The sequence below is a fragment of the Sinocyclocheilus rhinocerous genome, unplaced genomic scaffold (genome assembly GCF_001515625.1).
Source record: "Sinocyclocheilus rhinocerous isolate Xijiao unplaced genomic scaffold, SAMN03320098_v1.1 scaffold226, whole genome shotgun sequence".
In the NCBI taxonomy this organism is placed as follows: Eukaryota; Metazoa; Chordata; class Actinopteri; order Cypriniformes; family Cyprinidae; genus Sinocyclocheilus; species Sinocyclocheilus rhinocerous.
Window position 1 is genome coordinate 44,514 of NW_015631726.1, and position 22,113 is coordinate 66,626.

Genomic DNA, 22,113 nt, shown 5'->3' on the forward strand with positions numbered 1-22,113 from the left:
ATCGGCCGATGCTGATATTTGAAAAATGCCAAATATCGCATCGGCAGATAAGTTTTTCTGCTTGGCCGATGCGTTCGTACTTTTATTTTGACGGCGCGCCAGACTTTTATTTTGGCAGCGCTGAGAACAGCAGCGCCTGAGTACACACCGCTCACATTCTCCCTCTTGTTCGCTGTCAGTGTTAACAGTTCTGTCTAATACGGATAGAAGTCTGTCTAATAATCAGATAGAACGGTTAAACAAAGGAATTAATGTATACAAAAAGTATTATAACGATTGCTTTTATATTATTAGTAATAGAAAGGCAAACATTATAATACTTTCTCGTTTGCCGTCAGCATTAAGCAAATACGCATTTATATCATTTAAACAAATCTTTGAATGACTAATGAACATTTAATTTCACAAACCTTGCAAACTTAGTAGAATCCAGCTGTGAGATCTTGTGAATTGTGCATTTTTATCCAGCATGATCGTGTGTTCTCTGTGTGACGGTATTAAATATTTATTTATTTGTGAAAAATACTTCGCCATCTAAAGTATATGTTTATTTTACAAAATGTTTTAATCCATTGTCAAATGATTTCAAATTTCTTAAATATTAATTAAAATTAAAAACAAATTATATCGGCTATCGGCCACCCTGCTTTCCAAGATATCGACATCGACTGTCAAAAAACCAACATCGGTCGACCACTAGTTACAATTTACTTTTACTGATTTTCCAAATGCTCATACTACCAAGGAAACATACTGCTTACTTTAAACGTGTTAAATGTAAGCTTTGTGGCATAAAAAATTTAATTTACTTAATTGTCAGTCAATTAATTTGCTAAATTGCTGTTGGATGTGCTCTCCCTTAAAATGTATACGCACATTTGCTGCAAGAAAAAGACAGCTAAAGTATAAAAGCATAGTTTTGATGACTTTCCTATTCTTCAGAAAATGGTTAAAATCTAAAAAAATAAAAATAAAAATAAATAAATAAATAATTGTAGGTGTGTCCAGAATTTTTACTGGTATGTAGGCCTATAAGAAAGGGAAAAAAAAGGGAACTGACCGACAGTGTTTTGGCCTAAACTTTCCCATTGGGATTGACTGGGCTGAGATTACAGAATATTTTTACAACCATCTAGACACGAGATTTGTTAAAAATGGTTTCAGATTCTCTAGAGACACCAAAACTGAGTATGGGAGTCTAAAAACTATGGGAGAGCAAACTTCAGTCTCTGAAAACATGAAGTTTCACATGTGAAGCTTTGACTTTATTTTTTTTTAAAAAGAAGAAGAATCAAAGAAAAGTGACACGTTTTTACAAATCTATAGCTAAGAAATTTTGTTGTATTACAATAAATATTTAACTTTATAAAAGTTTTCAATCTGACACACAAAGCCTCCAGCCCACACACATACTTTCTCAAGCCCTTTTCAGGAGCAAGAGAAATTAACCCCCCATATTGCTTATGGCATTGTCCAGTTAATAGGTCGACAAGACCCGCTGCCTTTTGGCTCACTGACATGACCCTGTACATCACTGTCATTATCAACCTCCCACAGCTCACATTCATACCTCTTCTCATCAAACCAGTATCCAGCAGAAACAAGAACCAGACCTGATATTATTATTAGTAACAGACCAATGTAGCCAGGTCAATAATTCATCAATATTTGGCTATTTTGAGATCAATTGTCTGGTAAACATGCTAGTTTAATCGATTAACCGAAGCAACACAAATATTACCAAAAACCTGGACAATGTACAAAGCACAATTTCTGTTTTCAAATACTTTTAGTATGTGCTTTGGCACTGGTGAGATTTTTGTATAATAATAAAGAAAGCCTTCTCTAAATTACATTGCTCTACATGACAAAATACTACATGGTGGAACTGCAATAATGTGGGACGAGCAACTAATTAATGGCTAAGCAGCCTTTCACTGTGTTGTTGTGAAGAGAGCTGAATCACTGACAGCCCTCTGCTGGGCCAACATTGCCGCAGACATGAACATATTTATGGTCTGCTATTAATCTTTATGCTATAACTGGATGACAGTTTTATATATATTTTAAAAAACCACGGCAGTAAGCTGCTGTCAGAGGGGAAGAAAATCTTTGAGTATTGGCAACCTTGGGTAGTTTTCATCTAATTGTTTTTATAATTAAATTTCTAATATATATAATTATAATTTATTATTAAATTTTTGTATAAAAAAAAAGAAATATTTTTTTAGAAAATAAAATACATATATAACATTTAAAAAAATATTTCTATTTACTTCACATCTTCATGCTGCTGCGTGGGTTAATTTCAGCAAGGTGGGCAAGGACCTTGTACAATGTAACATTTTCAAGATTACAATGGCATATCAAGGTTCAACATCAGTGATGCTGTAGACATGTCTAAAAAGCATCCATCAGCTTCTATTAGTGCTGGCTCTGGACCTTTATAAACAAGGCCAATTATAAAAGGTTTTCTTATATGACTGAATAGTTGACTAGTACCCCCGACTAGTCATGTGGTTACCTACCCTTGTGGTATAACAACAAAATGACTTTGCCAGCAACACGACAAAATATAATTGTCAGCCTTAAATATCATAAATGTTGTGTTCATCTAGCAAACGGCAGGTGTTGCAAGTTACATCCAACTAAATTTCCTTTTTAGCAGTGATGGAATTCATGGCATGCAAATCAGTTTCTTTAGAGCCTTCATGGCATAATCTCTTATATTTTCTATAAATATTAATCCAGTTGGATGATAAAAAGAGGAGGGAGAAAACGTACAATCAAGGCAAAGGGTAGCAGAAGCTCACATTAAATTTTCATCACAGCAGTCTGAAATGAGAAAGAGCTCGGTCTTTCTTCTCTCCCACTGAGGGAGTGGGTCATTCAACCACATTGCAAACCATGTCCACAAGTAAAAATATGAAAAACATTACGTTATAAAATGTTGTAAAAACATTAGCAATGTATTTGATTACTAATACATTTAAAATAAAAAAAAAACCTTCTAACAACATGAAAAATTGTCCACAACCACATTTTTGACTCGGGATTGCATACTTTATCTGCTCTGTAAAAGAGTTCTTACGTTTACTGCGAAAAACTGACAGCTGTGCCAGAAATTCATTGTAAAAAAAATACTGTGACAATCTTACCAGTATTATGGGATGCATATTGGCGCATGTACATTTTAGAACTTATAACCACATTTTTCATCAAGTAATATAATGTTAACATACATATACCAAGCTACTTGAATTTACTTGAAGCTACCAAAATCTGCTTTTTACTTTAAAATTTACTAACAACCACCATAGTAATACAGGTGACCCAACAGAACCCCTCTTGATGAATCATAATTAAACATAAGTGACCTGTCCATAAAATATGGCTGATACTTACAGGGTCTTATGTACAAAGACCAAACACCAGAGTACCACACGACACTAAAATAATGCAATAAACATTAACTAAATAACATTCAACATAACCAAAATTAGAAACAACAAATTATTTACACAAATATATTCATAATAATAATAATAATGTTATAGTAATATGTCTAGGGATGCACCGAATGTTCGGTAACCGAAATTATTCGGCCGAAAATAGCAACAAAAAAAAAAGCTAGAATAAGCGAAAAGACCGAATAAACTGTACCGAACAATGACGTGACACTATCAAATAGCAACCGAAATGGCCTTAAACAATTAGTAAATAAACTGCAGAACGTTATGTTAAATATTTTCTAATGTTTTAAAAGAAGGCTCTTCTGCTTAGCAAGGCTGCTTTTATTTGTATAGTAAAAAATACATGCCTGATTCAAAGAAGGGGGTCTGATGGCCAAAAAGTATTATTTTACTAACTTATTAATTTTAAGTTAAATTGTGCTTTGTTGGTATAATGTCTGAATTTTAAAAAATGTTCAGTGTTAAATATTTTTAAATTGTTTTGTATTTAATTTTTTCTTTGAAAAGCAAGACAAAACAGTAAAAAGAACATTTTGGCTATTTAATTTGTGCAATGGTGAAAAAAATTTGGCAAAATACATGGGGGAAAAAAACTCAAAAACCATGTTTGGTATTCGGCCCAGTGTTTCATTTTGTTCAGCTTCGGCCAAGAATTTTCATTTCGGTGCATCCCTAAATATGTCACATGGTGACTTCTGAGAATGTCCTTTTACTGCATTTCACTGTAATATGGTAATTCATAGTTTTGACTAAAAACAGTAAGATTACACATAATGCAATGTTAAACCATTTAAAATTTGAGATATATATGGTGACGTAACTAAAGTAACAGGTTTGGACTGTAGTATTTCTTACATAATTACACTGTAAAAATAATATGCAGTTAAACATTTAAAATGTGCAATTAAAAATGAGTTTTGAATGTTTTGAAAGATTAATAATAAACTGTATTAAATGTACTACCACTCGATTTTTTTTTTTCTTCTTGGTTTGTAACGTTACAGAATAATCAAGGTCAACTGTTCACCTATAATAAACCTTACAGTCCAGTAAAGCAGTGGTTTTCGATCCTGGTCCTGGGGACCCATCACTCTGCTCTTTAGCAGAGAGTTCATGGTGGGTGCAGTAAAGCCATCTTGACGCATTTCTCAGCTAACGACTTCTAAAGCCATTATTAAAATAGTATTTATTACACCTTTTCTAGTAAAAGTATGTCAAGAAATGCGTCACATCTCACTCCAACAGCAAGCAACTGCTAGAGTGAGAAGCAAACCCCTGAAATGTGTGTGACATCAAACTTGAAATCTGTTCCTTAGTCACTAAAACCTGGTTATTTACAAAACAATGGCATCTGTTATGTGGGCGAGCTTATTATTTTTGTGCAAAGGCCAATTTTATAGCATCTCCTAAGAATGAGTAAGGCAGTCAAGAGGTTTTTCCACCCATAGTTTACCTGAAAATTTAAATAGATTAGATCTGGGGCCCGTTCTTCGTACGTCGCTAACTCAGTTAGCTGGATTTGATTGTTGACGATTTGGCATGATCTTGGATTGTTTGGTTCTTCGAAGCTCATCCTGGAGTTGCTGTCATAGCAACAGGTCCGTAAACTTAAACCTGCTCGGGAGCAGGCTTATTTCATGTAAACAGGATTAGATTGCATCTTTTTAAGCAGAATTGATACTTAAAACCTGTCCTCTACCACCGCTACTTTATTACAAGAGTACAATATTAGCTTTGATATTTTTCCATTTAATGCAAAGCTATTCATTCACTGTTCAAAGTTTTGAAAATACTTTAATATGATACTTATGTTGTTGTTGTTTTTAAATAATAAAACAAACAATAAAAGTCACAGTTGTGTCATTTTGAGAACTGAAAACATCTGGTAATTAATGGCTGTCATTCTGCATAATACAAGTCTATATGCAGCTGTTAAAAATTAAGATTTTGAGAAGCTATAAATTCTCGCTGTACACCTTGTGTGCTTTTTAAAGACATTCGAAAAGAAAGCATTTAAGAGGGACACTAAGATATTTGTGGGAATGACTTTAGAATTGCACGCTAGCTTTAATGGGCCACTCACACAGCAGGTTGACACTAAAATTATATGAAATACATGTGGACTATTACATTTTCCAGCCTGCCATGTACAATTATAAAATTAGTGTGTATGCATGATTTGACACTATGTGGGAATAACAAACACACAAAATTCGTAGGCGGCAGCGAGGCCCATTTGTGAAGGCAAAGTAGAAAGAGATGGGTGACAAATGAAGGAGAAACAGAGGGTGGTTCTGCAATAAAAATAACATGCTGAGTTTGGTTTGAATCAGGATGCATTCCAGAGTCTCTACAGAAATAATCGGCTCCATGTGCAAAACATCTTGCATTTATCTTGTGTGAGAGAATTACAGAAGATGATAGTTGTTGCTATATTAATTAACAATGAAAAGTTCCACTGTGTGGCATGCCAACATTAAAGTAACCCAAATCCTGTGTACTGTTAATTTCATGTAATTCAACAACGGAAGAGTTTCGAGAACTGAAAATGTGCAAGTAGAGGTGCCATCATTATCACTGAGTGAAATTCCCAAGAAAACATGGAAAATATTTTGAAGATGATCATAAAATTACTCAACTAAGTGGGTCAACAGAGATGGTTTACTCCAAGACACACTCCTGCCTTTTAATCATCTAATGTACACAAGAAATACAGGGCCCCAGACAAAAAAATCGAGTAAGGAGCCATTGGCTCCTATAAGAAAAAACTCAGGCGCCAAATTATTTTTTTAAGTGCCACAGAATAAGCATGTTCTGAATAAACCCTTTTAACATTTCAATCATACTGTCTTGTGTTTATGTCTCATCTTTTCTTGACTTTATCAGCATTTTAATCCATCTTGTAGATGACCTGGGAACTAAGGTTCACTTAAAGTGGGAACTAAATGTCTTTTCCAACTTGAAATATACAGTCACAAAGAATTGTTCATTACACAGAATCTGTACCAATATCATGGACCATAAGCATCACTTGGCCACTGAGTGTAGTTTGGGCTCCTAGTAATGATTATAAACGAGAATTGTTAACGATATTGCCAATATCCACACAGCTGACAGCTTTACCTGTTTGTTCAAGTTGTGCACGAAATAGATGCTGCTTTTCTGCACTTTCACTTCGCACGTTTCCGTCATTTCGATCTCTCTCGCGCTGTACAGCTGAGCTGCGTTTAGCAGGTGCGCGACAATGCTGCTGTGCGGCAGAGATGAGGACTGTTTGAAACTCTTTTTTCCAGTAAAACTTTGATGCGCATCGTCTCAGTTTAATACGTGAACATAAGGTGTGATTGCAAAACAATCAGGAAAAAAAGGTATTACATGCACATTTTTAAGTTATAACATGTAAATATATATAGTCGCCAGTGGCGACCTCAGCAAAAACTTCTCTCGCAAATTAATATTTTAGTCGCAGTCTGGAGCCCTGAAATACCAATAAAATCCAACCACATGGGATTATCTGAAAGCTTCATGAGAATAGCAAAAATCTAACATGCTTTCTGCTCTTATTTAGGGTGTAAATTCATGAGTAGGCCTACTAAAAGCACGAAATGCAACTGCAAAATTTGTTTAAAAGTATCATTATTTTTTCTTAAATGCTCCGACCAGTCAATCTACTAATGGCATAATATTTGTTTCTTCATCTGAAAAGATTTGGAAAAAAAATTATAACAAGAAATCTGCATGACTCCATTAATCTTAATGTCTTAATAAAAAATAAAAAGTTGCATACGTGTAAAAAAAAAAATTTGAGTCCATCATCCACAATAACGCTTCCCCCAGTAAGTGTTAAAAAAATTTAATTAAAAAATAAAAGATCCTCCCCGGTTGTCTGCTCACATCAAAATCCACCAACATGTTTATTCAGAAATGTTTTCACTTGTAAACGGTGCTTGATCTGTGTATATTTATCTCCTAATTCAGACATTAACTAGAAAGAAAGCAATATTATGGATAGACAACATGTCTACATTTGAAGTTAAAAACATGGATCTGTTTATTATAAACACAGCTTTTTACGAGTGGTAATTTGGTGCAGTGTTCATGGAGCAGAACCTGTGGCTTTGGCAGGGATGTTTTGTGCAATATGTCTTTGCAATATGGTCCCTGTATTCACAAGATGTTAATTGATGAACTGGAGTCATGTGGATTACTTGTGGATTACTGTGATGCTTTTATTAGCTGTTTGAACTCATTCACTGCAGAGGATCCAATGGTGCAGAGGATCAAGTGATGCTAAATTTGGTCCAAATCTGTTTCAAAGATGAAATAAACTCTACTGTACTTCTAATCTACTTCTTGGATGGCCTGAGGGAGAGTACATTTTCAGCAAATTTTCATTTTTGGGTGAACTATTCCTTTAAATGCAATAGGAAAAAAAAAAGTTACACAACATATAATAAATAAACCATTACAGCTTATAGTTGAATAGTGAAATGAAGTACCTCAAGATGTGGTTCCTAACAAGACATCTAATACAAGCCGTGGACTGCAGCAATTGTTTAAGAGAGGTGCGGGCAGCCACCCACACACATCAGAGCTTGATTACCCTCAGGTCTACCTTGACAACAGGAAAAACAATGCATGGGGGGAGTGAAGAAAAGAGAGAGTAAAGACTCCCAGCACCAGGGGCAGTTGTGCCTTAATTATCTAAATTTTAATCTCTAATGGTAAGATCGCACATTCACTGGAGGTGGTTGAGAGATGAAAAGCAGGGGTCCTCTCACAGAGTACTTCTGGATGGTGTTTGTGAGAACAGGCCTTGGTTGCTAAGATACAAGAAGCACAATTGAGGGTCTGCACTCATAAGAGACATGTCAGAGTCGGATTTTGAAAGGTAACACAAACTCACTCCTACAGCTGTTTTATGGGGGAATAAACCTTCAACCTTCCCAGGGATTACACACATGGTTGCCCATTTGAAACTTATAAAGTCTTCAAGTAACCAAACAAAATCTGCAATAAGGCCGGTTGCCTACTACCTCATAATACACCCGGATACATAAATCTATAGACCTATATATTATTGAATGTTTCCTCATTTAATAGATATACTTCCACGTACAGGCACTCACATATCTCTAAAAAGCCTTAATTAGAGGGGTTACATATTTAAAACATCAACACATCAACCCAAACAGGCCTTTCTTCAGCACACTGTAAAAAATTATTTTTCTAAGTTATAAATATAACATTATTAGAGTACATTTTACAAGAAAATATTTCAGTCTTTCTACCTCACAATTTCACATTACTTGCCATTTCTTTGGAATTGTGATATTTACTAGCAATTTCTGAGTGAAAATTGTTTCTAAACCAAATTATTCCAGCGCACCCCGATGTTTATTATTATTAGTAGTAGTAGTAGTAGTAGTTTTATTTCTTTTTTTCCATTAACACACTGCTTCAATATGAAACCTCATAATAGGATGATAACTTGTTGATGATAAAATGAATAAAATATACACACGTTTGGATTTAAAATTATTATTATAGGGCTGACAATTCAGTACACTTATTAATTTAAAAAAATAATATTTGAATGTATGAAATTAAAATAAACAATATATTGACCTCTAAACTAAGTGACTTTTTGTGATGCCAGTGATATATTTGTTTTTCCACACACTTTTTAATTATTATTACTGTTGTTATTCTAATAATTATTATTGCTGTTGTAGTTAATTTGATAAATATTATTATTATTGTAATTATTATTATAATTAATTTATTAAAACAAATAATTATAATAATAATAATAATAATAATAATTAGTATTATTATTATTATTATTATTATTATTATTATATTGCTATAATTTATTATTATTATTAAATAATTATTTATTAAGTAAAAGTGACCCTGAATAGACTTTTAAAAGAAAGACGTGTTCAGTAGCACATTAGTTTCTTCTGCAAAATTTCACTGGTATTGGTCTACAACTGAAATATGTGATATAATGTAAATTGATTACTCAGACAACGTAAATGTCTGCACAAGCTGAACAAAAGTTGACACAGCATCAAAAGATCATCTGTGTGTGAGCTCCACATTAGTCCCAAGAGATGGTGCTTTCTTCAGCGTGCCGCTCTGCAGAGCACGTAGTCAGCCTGGCCTGGGGGGAAGGTTAATGCTTCCATAGGGGATCACTCTCAAAGGCAAATTAATAGCAGATCTTTCAAGAAGGACAGGGAGGACATCTGTTTTGAATTCCAGTGGGTCTGCATGTTACAGAGTGGTGCAATTCAATTAAATCGGCCACAAACCATGTTAGAGCTGGAGATGTGCCAGGCAGGACTCTGTCCACCTCCTCTGTTTTCCCCCATCTATGCTAGCTCCTCTAACTGGGTCCCACCTCCGGCTTTAATGAAGCACACAGGGGAAATGGAGCTGGAGATTGTGAACTGTCGATGATCTGTAAGACAATCCTCAAAAGCACCTTTGGTTTGTTCTTATCCTTAAGTGCATAGTGTTTTTCTTGTAGCCTGGTCTTGCTGTAATGAAAGAATGGTATGCAAGACAACCTGTGGTACTTAAAGTACCCAAGAAATAATTGCAAAACATCAAAATTGCTAATTAATTTGCAACCGAAAGTTACAAATGATTAGCTGTACTCATCAGGACTTAATTTGTGGCAGAACAAGTCAGATCTAGCACCTTCAGAATTGGAACTGGATATGGAAGTGGATCTTTATGCTTTATGTTTAAAAATGAATAAAATAAGATGGCTAACCTTGTATTGAACCCAGAACGGTTTTTTAAATCTCATCGAAACACTAACAGCGACCTGATTTCACCTTAGTCGTTACTATAGCCCAAAAACCTTTCATAAAAAGCAGCACCGATCATCACAGTCTGAGGAAAGCTAGTCATCTATGAGAGTACTCCTAATACATCCTTCATCCCAGGATCTTTATAAAACAACAGTGAACTACTGGAGAGTCCTGCTAGGTCCCGTGTAAACAGAGAGAGATCTGATATGCTGAAGACAACAGCATTGTGTGGAAAGAGCAACAAACACAGCAGGCCGTTCCCACACACACCATTCAAAGAGTCTGTGTTTTTAATGAAAACATAATTATGTTTGAAGACGAAGGATTTTAAAACACATTTACTATAAAATGATATATTAGTTGGAGTCAAAAGATTGTGAAATTCAACTGAGCACAGTGGTTAAGTATACAAAAACTATGAAACTGTCCACAGAGAAAATACTGTACTGTTTTTAAGATTATGAAATCTACTAAGACTGATAAGAAATATACAGTGTATATATTTAATGACTGATTAAAATGTAAAAAAAAAATAATAATACTAATAATAAAAGGTTTTTAGAGATGTAATTCTTTGTAACAAAAAATATGTAGTCTTAATACTTATTTCATAAATATTTAATATTTATAACAGTAATCATTAAAAATAATCCAGACTCAATATTGCACCATATTTGCACATACAGTTTAAAGTTGTAAAGCAGTTACTAGTTTCCAATAAAAGGTACCAAGTCACCCAAAAAGGAACAGAAATGGAAGCATTCACCATAACAATGTAATAAATCCATACACATCCATTAAATAAAATACTTTAAAAGTGTTTGTTCAACTAAATTCAAGGCTTTGCTGAGAAAAAAGGGTGAATCATCATCAACTTTTGTTGCTTTCATAACTGCAAGAACATCTAAGACCTATAGAACTGACTGATAAAGACACACTAAGTCTTCTTTTCATGCATAAACACTCTTAAACTTCTGCTGAAAGGTTTGAGGCTCAGGTAACAAGGGATTGACAGTTCTTCTAAAGATCTACTGAAATTCTCAGAACTAACGAAAAAACTACAGAACTGAAAAATTACAGCAACGTGACAGTACAGTAAACTTTACTGATAAACATGTATTGTGTAAATTGACCAGCAGCACTTTATAATTTAAACGCTTTTCAAAACAATGTTAACTTTTTGGCCATTGCACAAATTATCTAAGAACGCTGCTTATAAGCGATTTTCCACTATGCACTAGTAGCTAAGCCGGGAAAGGTAAATGGAAAACACGGAGTGGAGTTAGAGCGGAGTGATTACAGAACACTTGTAAATGTCCAGCTGTCGCTCCGATCCACTCACCCGTCCAGACTGTGAGTCCCAGACTCCCAGCGTTGATTATAAAGTCTGATGCTCTGGCTTCTTTTGGAATTTTAGTTGGCAGAGGAAAATGTAGGCTATGAACTTCTAAACACATTTTCTCATTATTAACTTATTGTTTACACAACTGCTGCATAAAAACATCTCATGGAAGTGTGCACATAATCAAGCAGACTAATCGCAGCCACGTTACGTGCCTATGGTCAAATGACCATGTTGACAGTCGTGAGTGAGTGAGTGATAGATAGATAGATAGAGGTTAATTCAAACGATGAAAGAATATAAATATGCACTGTACTAACCTGTTTCCACAAAAAGATGTCCATTTCGTTTAACTTCCATGAGACCAGCACATGTATGGCAGACAGTATAATTCCAGTGATGACCGCTGCTCTCATCCTCACCGGCAGAAGTGTGTAAATGACATGGATGAAAAACACAGTCCACCAGATGCCTTCAGACGCGCTGCGCGGCTCCACGAGCAGCACACCGATCACCTGTACAGTCAGCACCACCAAAATGAGCACATAGCAAACTATCCACATGTGATCCTGATGGAAGCCGTTCCTGTTGCACACGACCATCAGCGTGAGGATGAGCAAGATTGCCGTGGAGAAAACCACCACGTAAGTGACCCGACACACTACTCCAGCGCAGTGGAACCCCAGCATCACCGCGCACACCAGCACCAAGACGGCCATGAGCATCGTCAAGCTGCTCTGGTTGAGTCGGAAGAAGTAGCGCTGGTAAAGCCTCTCCAACTTCTCCGACTGGAACTTCTTGGATTTGAAAATCTGCATCACGCCGTTGCAGCACGCGCTCATGGAAAAGTTCACTTCAGGCATGAGCTCCTCCTCTGGTTTGGATTTGGTTCTCCTGTCCTCCAAACCCAGCTCCACGGACTTGGGTCTCACTTCTCCATCTCGGTACCTCGGGGAAGATCTGTTATTGTTGCGGCTCTCCTCCCCGTGTTCTTGCCAGGCAGACTTGGATCTGAAACTAACCCGGCTGACGGTGGTCGTGGCTCGGCCCGGTTGTCGCTCGAAGTCATCGTCCTCTCTCCACCGGCTGTTGGACCGTATGAGCTTTTTGCAGGAGGATCTGGCCGAGTATGGACATCCGTTCGCCACGGACTCAGACTCGCCCCAAGCGGATCTGTGCTCCGTCCCTCCCCTCAGTCCAGGAGCGCCAGCGCCGGGTGGGCTCACGCTGTTAGATCTGGACATGATCTCGATTACTACATGCAATAAATGACTTCAGGGTGCGAATTATGGGGGTTTTACTCCCTAATAAACTCAAAGAAAAATTCGGAGGTCTTACGAGTTTGTTTTGTTTTTACATACAAACATACGTTTTCAAATAACGTTTCAGTAGCCGCGCAAGTTAGTCGGAGTGCGCTAAATGTACAGCCTACACTCGCGAACAGAAATTGCATTTGCTTGAGGAAACCATAGCAACAGCTGCTTAACAGCTGTTTGTATTGAACGATACATAACTACTGTTATTATTTATCAAGTTACTATAGGTGCAACGCCACAAATGTATAATAAAGCCGTTAGCGTTTTGTTTTTGTGCAAGAGACACCAAAATGGGTTACGCGAAACGAACCAAAACAGATTGGTGACAGATTTAAATTATTCGCACACTGTATATTAAACTTGTCAATCATGTGTATGTGATCCCAAATAAATTGTTCTTACACTAAAGAGGGGATTACTTTGGGGGAACACAGCCTATATTAAAGTCATTTGCCCATTTAAGACACAACTTTGCAGTTAGCTGGTGATTTAAAATAAAAAAGTAGCCTAAACCAAAATTATGTGTGTGTGTGATATATAGACGTGCATCTCATTGAAAAAAAAGAACTAGTAAAAGTGGTCCATTTTGTAATTTATAAAAGCAGCATTTTGCATAGGCTACTGCTTTTATAAATTAGGACCAATGTAAAGGGAGTAGGCTACAGTCGTTGTAGTCAAACTCTCTGAGAGACATAAACACATTTTGCAAGTCAATCCGCTCGTTTTTACATCACAGAGGACTTTAAATGATTAAATATACAAAGTAGTCGTTTGGGACACATCCTCAGGTGGCTAGAGCATTAGAGGAGGTAAACGCAGAGGGAGTAATTGTGCGCCCCATTTCAATTCATAGATACTAACGCACAAACCACCTCTGGGTGCAAATTACTAGCGGGCATTTTAGGGATTCAACCCCCTAATTAAGACTTGAACCATAGGAGTAAATAAAAACAAAGATTGTGAAAGTATAAAAACCACACAAGTATACATGTATATGTAGGGAAGTAGACCTGTATATAGGTTTGAAACGTTTCAGCACTGTTAAGAGTTATATAAGTTAGTCAGAGCGCGTATTTTCACCTGTCGATAAACGGAAGCTAACAAACAAAAGTCGCGTTCGCCAGATGAGGTAACCATAACAACAGTAAGCTGCTCGCCAGCTTTCCATTGCGGTTAGTTTCGATACGTCCATTAAGCATGACAAGAACTAAAGTATCGCTTTATTATAGAGTTACGTATCACAAATTTGTTTAAGAAGACTCTCGGAAACTGATATTTGTTAGTAGCGCCAAATGGCAATTTGCGTTTGCGCGAGACCAACCTCGAAAAACTGTGGCTCCCCTCAAATTATATTTACATTTAATAATTTAACAGATTTCTTTCTTTTAAAAAATGGAAAATTCTTTTAAAATAGTCTGCCACCAATAAATCACTGTATAATTCGCACACTCCTTAAAACTGCGTTATTTAGTCCAGATTAATGAGAACTGACCCTACGCCCATCACGCTAGATCTCCACGTTTTCATGACAGGAGCAAATAGTGTCCGCAAAAGTGTGGTTTGGTCTGAGCTAGAAGTGCAGAGCACGACTCCATGGTGCGTAGCCTACGCATTGATCCACGCAAGCTGTACACATGTGAAATAAGAGGTCGCAGCCCACTAGATGATTATCATGATTGCTTTGAAAACCTGGGCTTTCCAACGCTCCTGCATGGTCAGTTGCGTCACCACAAGACGACCTCACAAGTGTCCTTTGGTGAAGGAGTCTTCATCCGTGCTATGCAGATGGGTATCTCCAATGCTCCTGATGCAGTAGCAGCAATATCACCAGCGCTGGCGTCTAGATGAGAAGATGAATTGTCACGCCACAGGAGCGTCGAATCCGCCCTGCTCGCGCGGAGCTGCGTATTGACAGTGCCGGATGGAGATGCGCGTCCTTTCCCTGCAGATTATCAAGACCGAAGCACACAGAATTGATTAAGCGTTATACTCCGTTTTGGTGCTACTTGTCTTTGTATTTCCATTCAACCAAGTATGATCTTTAGGCCCCGCCTTATCTGCGATTCTATTGGATAGAAGGTTGCACAAGTTGCCAATCAATTTTTCTATTGGTCAACCTGTGTGTCAATACACCGTGATTTGGATAAGTGGGCGGGACTATCGCACAGCTGTTCGTAAGGCAGAGTGGGGAAAATTGTTTGTTTGTTATGCTAATAAAGTGGAGGGGAGGGGGTTAAATAAATATGGGAGATAAATAATTTATGTCAAACCACATTTTTTGTATAAACGTATATTTTTTGTTAAACCACTTTTTACAGATATTCTGAATATTAAGCCTTTTAGTGGCTGTTTTATGTAAATATAAAAATATTTATATGAATAATGTGCATGGGAATGTTTATTTTTCTCATGTTTCTTACTTTTCTTTTTTACTTTTTATAAATGAAATCATTCACTTATTCATCATTCAACAGACATTACATCGTTTTCCTCCTGGTGTGGGATAAGTTGTCAGTTGTTTATCATCCCAGTGTGTTGACACTTTTTCCATTTCAGAATGCAGGATTCTGTCAGCTGGCAATAGCTGTGTGAAGAGAATTCAACTTTTTTGTGTCAGCTTGAGAAGACAAAAGATCTTGTTGTTTGCATTCAAGGAGTCATGCTTCCTCGGTTTTGTTTTTCATAGGTCTCATGACTCCCATCCTTTAAACAGATGAGATGCTGAGATACACCCCTAAGGAAATTTGCTTTAAATCTATTTCGTCCCACTTTAATTTTGAACACCACAGAATGCTTTTTCATGCTTTGAGAAAACTCAAATATAATCGAAAATCAAAAACTTATAATGTGCATGGGAATGTTTATTTTTCTCATGTTTCTTTTCTTTTTTACTTTTTATAAATTAAATCATTCACTTATTCATCATTCAACAGACATTACATCGTTTTCCTCCTGGTGTGGGATAAGTTGTCAGTTGTTTATCATCCCAGTGTGTTGACACTTTTTCCATTTCAGAATGCAGGATTCTGTCAGCTGGCAATAGCTGTGTGAAGAGAATTCACCTTTTTTTGTGTCAGCTTGAGAAGACAAAAGATCTTGTTGTTTGCATTCAAGGAGTCATGCTTCCTCGGTTTTGTTTTTCATAGGTCTCATGACTCCCATCCTTTAAACAGATGAGATGCTGAGATACACCCCTAAGGAAATTTGCTTTAAATCTATTTCGTCCCACTTTAATTTTGAACACCACAGAATGCTTTTTCATGCTTTGAGAAAACTCAAATATAATCGAAAATCAAAAACTTTAAAAAGGAGTGTAAATTATCTTAATCTCATCTGTATGATTTCAAACTGTGGATATGTATTGGACAAGGAAGCTGTTTTATTGTATAATTGTTTGTTTCCATTCGGCTTTACAAACGCCAATAACCTCGTGGTTAGTGCGCCGACATACCGCGCAACTGCGTTCACGGCGAACCGAGTTCGATTCCCGTCTCGAGGTCCTTTGCCGATCCCGCCCCCCTCGCTCTCCACCCAATGCTTTCCTATCCGCTCTTTACTGTCCTGTCCCAATAAAGGCAGAAAACGCCCATAAATATAACTTTAAAAAATGTTTAAGATTTAAATTTTAAAACACCAGATATATGTTTTTGAATTCTTCTTATTCTAAGTCAAGTAAATTATTGTAATTATTCAAAAAGGTTACTTTAGTGAAATAAGCATGTTTTTTGACATGAAATATATTTGAGTAGATTTTGCTTTTAATGGATTGCTTTTAAATGGCCAAAATCAAACCCCAGGAAGCAAATATTGCTCCTTAATAAAAAGGTTAATTTCTGACAACGGAGCGCACAGAACGTGTGCAATTAAAATATATCAGACCTTATGCTGGAGTCAGATAGATCTCTACTGCCCTCATGTGAAGATCGGATGAATATGCTGCAGTCCCCTTTACTAAAATACTATAAAAGCCTATAAAATTTAATCCCCCGGTTTCACAGACAAGTCTTAAAATAGTCCCAGACTAAAATGCAGGTTTGAGCTGTCTCAACTGAAAATATCTTGCTCTGACATATCTTAAAATATGTCAGTGCCATTGTTCTTTGTCAAGATTCACACCTGTAATGTTTTCTTCTAAGGCATTTTTGTAACAGCTGCTTAAATATCTTAATTTAACTAAGGCCTAGTCCTGGCTTAAACTAAGCCCCATCTGTGAAACTGGGCCAATAGGTGTTTAACAGTATACTGACATAAAGTGAAATATACTTAAGACACAATGCTTTTAATTACACCTCAGTTAAATACTAAAATATCAGGAAGATGAAGCACTTCAGCTTACATAATACAAACAAAATGGCTTTGCTTCCCATGTTATGGTTTATTGTAAATATATATCATCATATTACTATTCATACAAAGTTTGCTGGTCCCATGCAGAACTTGAATATCAAAAGCTTGACAATGTTGGCATTTTTATTTGAGTTAAGGGTCATGCTTCTACTAACCAAGGTTTAGCCACACCATTTTTACATGCAGTGTTATTCAAAGTTGCACTCCATTCATCCCATGCTAATCTTTTCATGAATAGGCTTGATAAGGAGAACAGGCTTACCACTTTGTTTGCAAAGACTCTATCTGTGCAATAGTGTGGCTCACACTTCAATACGAGAGAGATTCATTTGCATTGGGAGGGCTGAAGTTAACTGTTCACAATTAGGCAGACGGGCAATGAAGCGTTAAGTTTGTCTTGACTCCCAGTTTTCGCTCCACATTATTAGATTTGACTCATTGGAAAAGCATGACTGGAGGCACTCAAATCCAATTGGCCCCCGTTAGCCTAGGCTTGTGCTCTCTTCTGCTCGGCGTGCGAGTCTCTCTCAGCCAAACACTTCCACATCGCCAGCCGTAAAAGCTCCAAAAATGTAATCTGCAATCTCCTTCTACGACAGAAATGCACATCTAGTACATTAGTAGTATTGACTATGAGGTCCCACCCAGCAACTCTTTGGGTGATACACCTCTTTTTTCTGCAAACGGCCACAAACCAACAATACATATCCAATACTGATTAAAACAACCGATTAACATTGATCCTTTAAGAAACACAGCACAAAACAAAAAGAAAATACTAACAGTAATCATGATGGGAATCAGTAGACAAGTAGTGTGAAAGTCGAGTACGGTTTGAGTTATGAATCATACTCAAATATAAGGAAAAGGAATGCGTTGAGTGAGAAACAGAGAGATTTAAGTCAATTAGATTCAAATGTCTGAAATACAGTGTACAAAACACACCACGCAGGAAAACTATGAGACATTTTTTCTGGTTAAAGCCACCAGATGCAGCTAACTATATTTTTGCCCTTTGTCTGAGTGATATCTGCTACAATATTTGGTCAGTAATTCTACATTTAGAATCAAAAATAAAAATGTAAAAATGTTTTACACAGAACCTGATGTATTAGTATGGAAACGACATTTCTCTCCCTCTAAACTGAGGAAAAGCCATTTGTGTAGTTACAGGATCCCTAAAATCCCCAACTGCAACAGTTCTTGATCAAAATAGTATCGTTAACAATCATTCTGCAAATCTGGCCTGTTTAATCGACAAGAACGCCTTGTCTTCTTAAAAAAAAAAAAAAAAATCTGTAGTGTGGCTTTTAAAGGTTATCCGCTTGTTTCCGTTTTCGGTGCGATCAGTCTGCAGTGTGTGGCAACTGCGGAGAGAGTTATTCCACTTTGCTGTACTCCTCCACGTGACCCAGAACTTTCTTCCTCTGGCGCATCATGTGGAAGTAGAGCTGAGGGAATACTGAGGAACACAGACAAAGATGGTCATTAACAGGAACAGAGCTGTTCATTCACAAGACAAGAATGAGCTTCTAGAGATTTCAAAGATACACAAGATCAACCGAGGAATCAGATTATTTACAGATGGAAGATATCAAAACATGATGCATAATCTCTTTGTCCAGGAAGATTAAAACGTACATGGGATGTAGGAGACCATGACGAGGATGAGGAAGGTGTGGTAGTCGAAGGAGAAGTTGTACTTGTTAGGCAAGGTGATGGAGTACAGCCCTGTTTTCTGCACATATGGCAACGCGGCGTAGATGGTCAAAAGTTCCCCTGCCACTCCCATGGGGTACAGCACGATAAAAAACGTGTACCTGTGAATATTTGAAAAACGAAATATGTAAAATATGTCGTTTTCTAGCGAAAAAGGCCAGACAATAAACTCTGAGAAGCTTCACCTTGCCCATTTGATGAGGTAAGGCAGATGGTTGAGCAGGCTGAAGGTGTAGAAAGAGTAACGGATGATCTCCGTGACTGTCCAGGCCACCACAAAGAGGAGAACACTGTCTTCGCTTTGGACCTGAAACGAGAGAAACTGTAAGTCACACAGGGAAGAGACAGAACTGCTCAGCAAGCAGGAAAATTTAGTCGAGAACCATGCGGTTATGTCTGCTACTGTTCCATCGCAATTCACTGAAGCCACTCGACACACAAAGATGGACTACTGAGAACATCGGAAACGGAAGCACTTCACAAAGCATTCAAAGGCTCCAGCTTCACTTCTACACACATACAGGCTTGAAAGGAGGTTATTTTAGCAACATACACAGGCACACATGGACATGTTAAATATTAGTATTACTCCCCAGTTTTGGTTCAAGCAGGTTTCTCGTTGGAATAACTTACAGAAATACACACTTCAGCTCAGACGTCTTTCTCTGGGATGGACAATCAGAACTTGATTCTTAGTTTCAAAGAACTTAAAATAAATAACATTGTTTTCTTCACACTTATATTCTACTAATGCAGGATTTTTGGTGAGCATTGAAATATTATACAAGCTGTTGAAATCCACTAGATGGCAGTAGACCAGATTCAATGAGACAAAAAGAGAAATGTTGCTCATTATATACATTGCTCATGAGTAATTTGAGATATTGATTAGGATTTTCATATCCAGTTTTTTTTTAACCATGAGAATACCTGACACCATCATTAAAAAAAAAAAAAAATCATAATATACCATTAATACTGTAGGTCACCTGAACAAGTAAAACATCTGTTTTTTTTAACTAAAACCAAAATAAAACTATTAAAAATTGTTGAAATAAAGCTGAAATAAAATAAAATATAAATGTTAGTTTTACAAAGTGTTTCCCACTTAAACTTACATGAAAACTAAGTGAAATAAAATCATTTTAAGTTGAAGTATTAAAATGAAATAAAACTTTAAAATAATAAAAAATATATAAAAATGACAACACAAAATAAATAATTAAATATTTAAAAATAAAAATTAAACTAATAAAAAAAAAATTACAGCAAATTTTAAATATTATTTAAAAAATTCAATAATACTCTATAATTACTATAAATAATTCAAAAATAACGCTGCCGCATATGCAAAGTTAAAAGCATAGTTCACCCAAAAATTAGAATTTTGTCATCAATTACTCACCCTCATGTTGCACCAAATAGTTGTTGGTAGCCATTAACTTCTATAATATTTTTTTTTTCTCCATACTATGGAAGCCAATGGTTAACAACATTGTTCAAAATATCTTATTTTGTGTTCAACAGAAGAAAGAAACTCATACAGGTTTGGAACAACTTGAGGGTGAGTGAATGATGACAGAATTTTCATTTTTTAATAAACTTCACTTTAAACATAAACTTACTTCTCTAACGCTGTGTGTCACTGCCCAGGTAAGGAATACTCGTGACATCACTTGGAACCCAGTCAGGACCACAGAGGAGGGAACAATTCCTTCACAAAATTTTAAATATTGTGTAAAGAGATTAATCATTTGCATTTTTGCAATGTGGCTTTAATCAGAGTAAACTATGAATCCGATAAAGCAAGTATAAAAATAATCTTAATCCATTACACTAAACATGATGAGAGAGACATAAAACAGAATTAAAATCATTAGAATAAAATACTTTAGGAGAGCAAGGATGGTTATGATGTAACGGAGAGTGCTGCAGGACTGGTAGTTTGCACTGGGAAAGGTCACATTAAGCTTTAAGTCCCAGATAATGAGGTGTGGACTGTGAACTCTATGTTCCACGGGTGCAGTGAGACTCTTTATCACATTATAACAGTCAGACTGGCAGAGAAAGCAGCACCCTCGCTGACGATGGCACTGCTGGGTTAAAAAAAGCTTTCCTTGTATAGCCAATCTGGTCTATATACTTCACCTAGTGCATATTTATAGTAAAAATTAATAAGAGACTGTTATTAGCAGCAGGGTGCGCTTACCCAAGGCACAATGCAATATCTGTGAAGAGAGCAAAGAACAAATATTATAAGGTGCACTCAGCCTCAAGGAATTATCATTTTAGCATAAAAATAATCAAATTAAACTCTGTAGGGTGAGAAAATAACATACATTTCCACAATGTGAAATCAGGTAAAGAAAATGTCCCAAAAAAAGGAATATATATATATATATATATATATATAAGTAAAAAAGGTTCAGGGTCAGTATGATTTTGAAAAATATTTTTAATGTTTTAAAAAAAAACAGTAAAAACGGTAATATGTAAGACAAATTTTAAAATTTAAAGTAAAAAAAAAAACAAAAAAGCTGTTTTCTATCTAAAATGTTATCTCTTAACAATGTGAGGGCGAGGCTGGATTTTCAGCAGCCATTACTCCAGTATTCATTGTCATATTATGTAATTTTTTTTACTGTCACTCTATTTAAAGTGTCCTTGCTGGAAATGATTGATTTCTTTAAAAAAACACACAAAAAAAAAACTTTTGAACAGTAGTGTGTGTTCAAACATATTTGTATATTTATGCATTTAGCAGAGGACTTATCTAAAGTGACTTACTAGAATTCACAATATTATTATAATTATTTATACTGTTATTTTTATTTATAAAGCTGTATATAGATTAAACAATGCACAAATCTGTACATACAGTGAGTGAAATAAGTATTTGATCTCCTACCAACCAGCAAGAATTCTGGCTCCCACAGACTGGTTATGTGCCCATGTGGAACACAGATTAGTCCTGCCACTTTAAGAAGTTACTCCTAATGTCAGCTCGTTAGGTGTATAAAAGACACCTGTCCACACAATCTGTATCTTCCATTCCAACCTCTCCCACCACCATGGGCAAGACCAAAGAG

At 36.2% G+C, this 22,113-nt stretch overlaps 2 protein-coding genes across 2 annotated transcripts in view; both read right to left on the bottom strand.

Annotated features, from left to right (window-relative positions):
* Positions 1–11,678: 11,678 nt before the first annotated feature.
* On the bottom strand, positions 11,679–13,881 carry LOC107741932 (adenylate cyclase type 5-like). Its single transcript, XM_016554751.1, has 2 exons — positions 11,963–13,881; positions 11,679–11,747 (listed from the first exon to the last, which is right to left on the bottom strand). Exons 1-2 carry the CDS (start codon positions 12,884–12,886, stop codon positions 11,679–11,681), a joined length of 993 nt encoding a protein of 330 aa, XP_016410237.1. The 5' UTR covers positions 12,887–13,881.
* Positions 13,882–18,272: 4,391 nt separating this feature from the next.
* LOC107741899 (very-long-chain (3R)-3-hydroxyacyl-CoA dehydratase 2-like) overlaps positions 18,273–22,113 on the bottom strand; it is a 6,995-nt gene continuing 3,154 nt past the window's right edge. The window contains exons 3-7 of the mRNA XM_016554694.1: positions 21,234–21,252; positions 20,650–20,738; positions 19,210–19,331; positions 18,947–19,125; positions 18,273–18,767 (exon numbers count right to left, since the gene is read on the bottom strand). Of these exons, the coding sequence (XP_016410180.1) occupies positions 18,685–18,767; positions 18,947–19,125; positions 19,210–19,331; positions 20,650–20,738; positions 21,234–21,252 (492 nt within the window). The 3' untranslated portion in view covers positions 18,273–18,684. The remainder of the gene's footprint in view (positions 18,768–18,946; positions 19,126–19,209; positions 19,332–20,649; positions 20,739–21,233; positions 21,253–22,113) is intronic.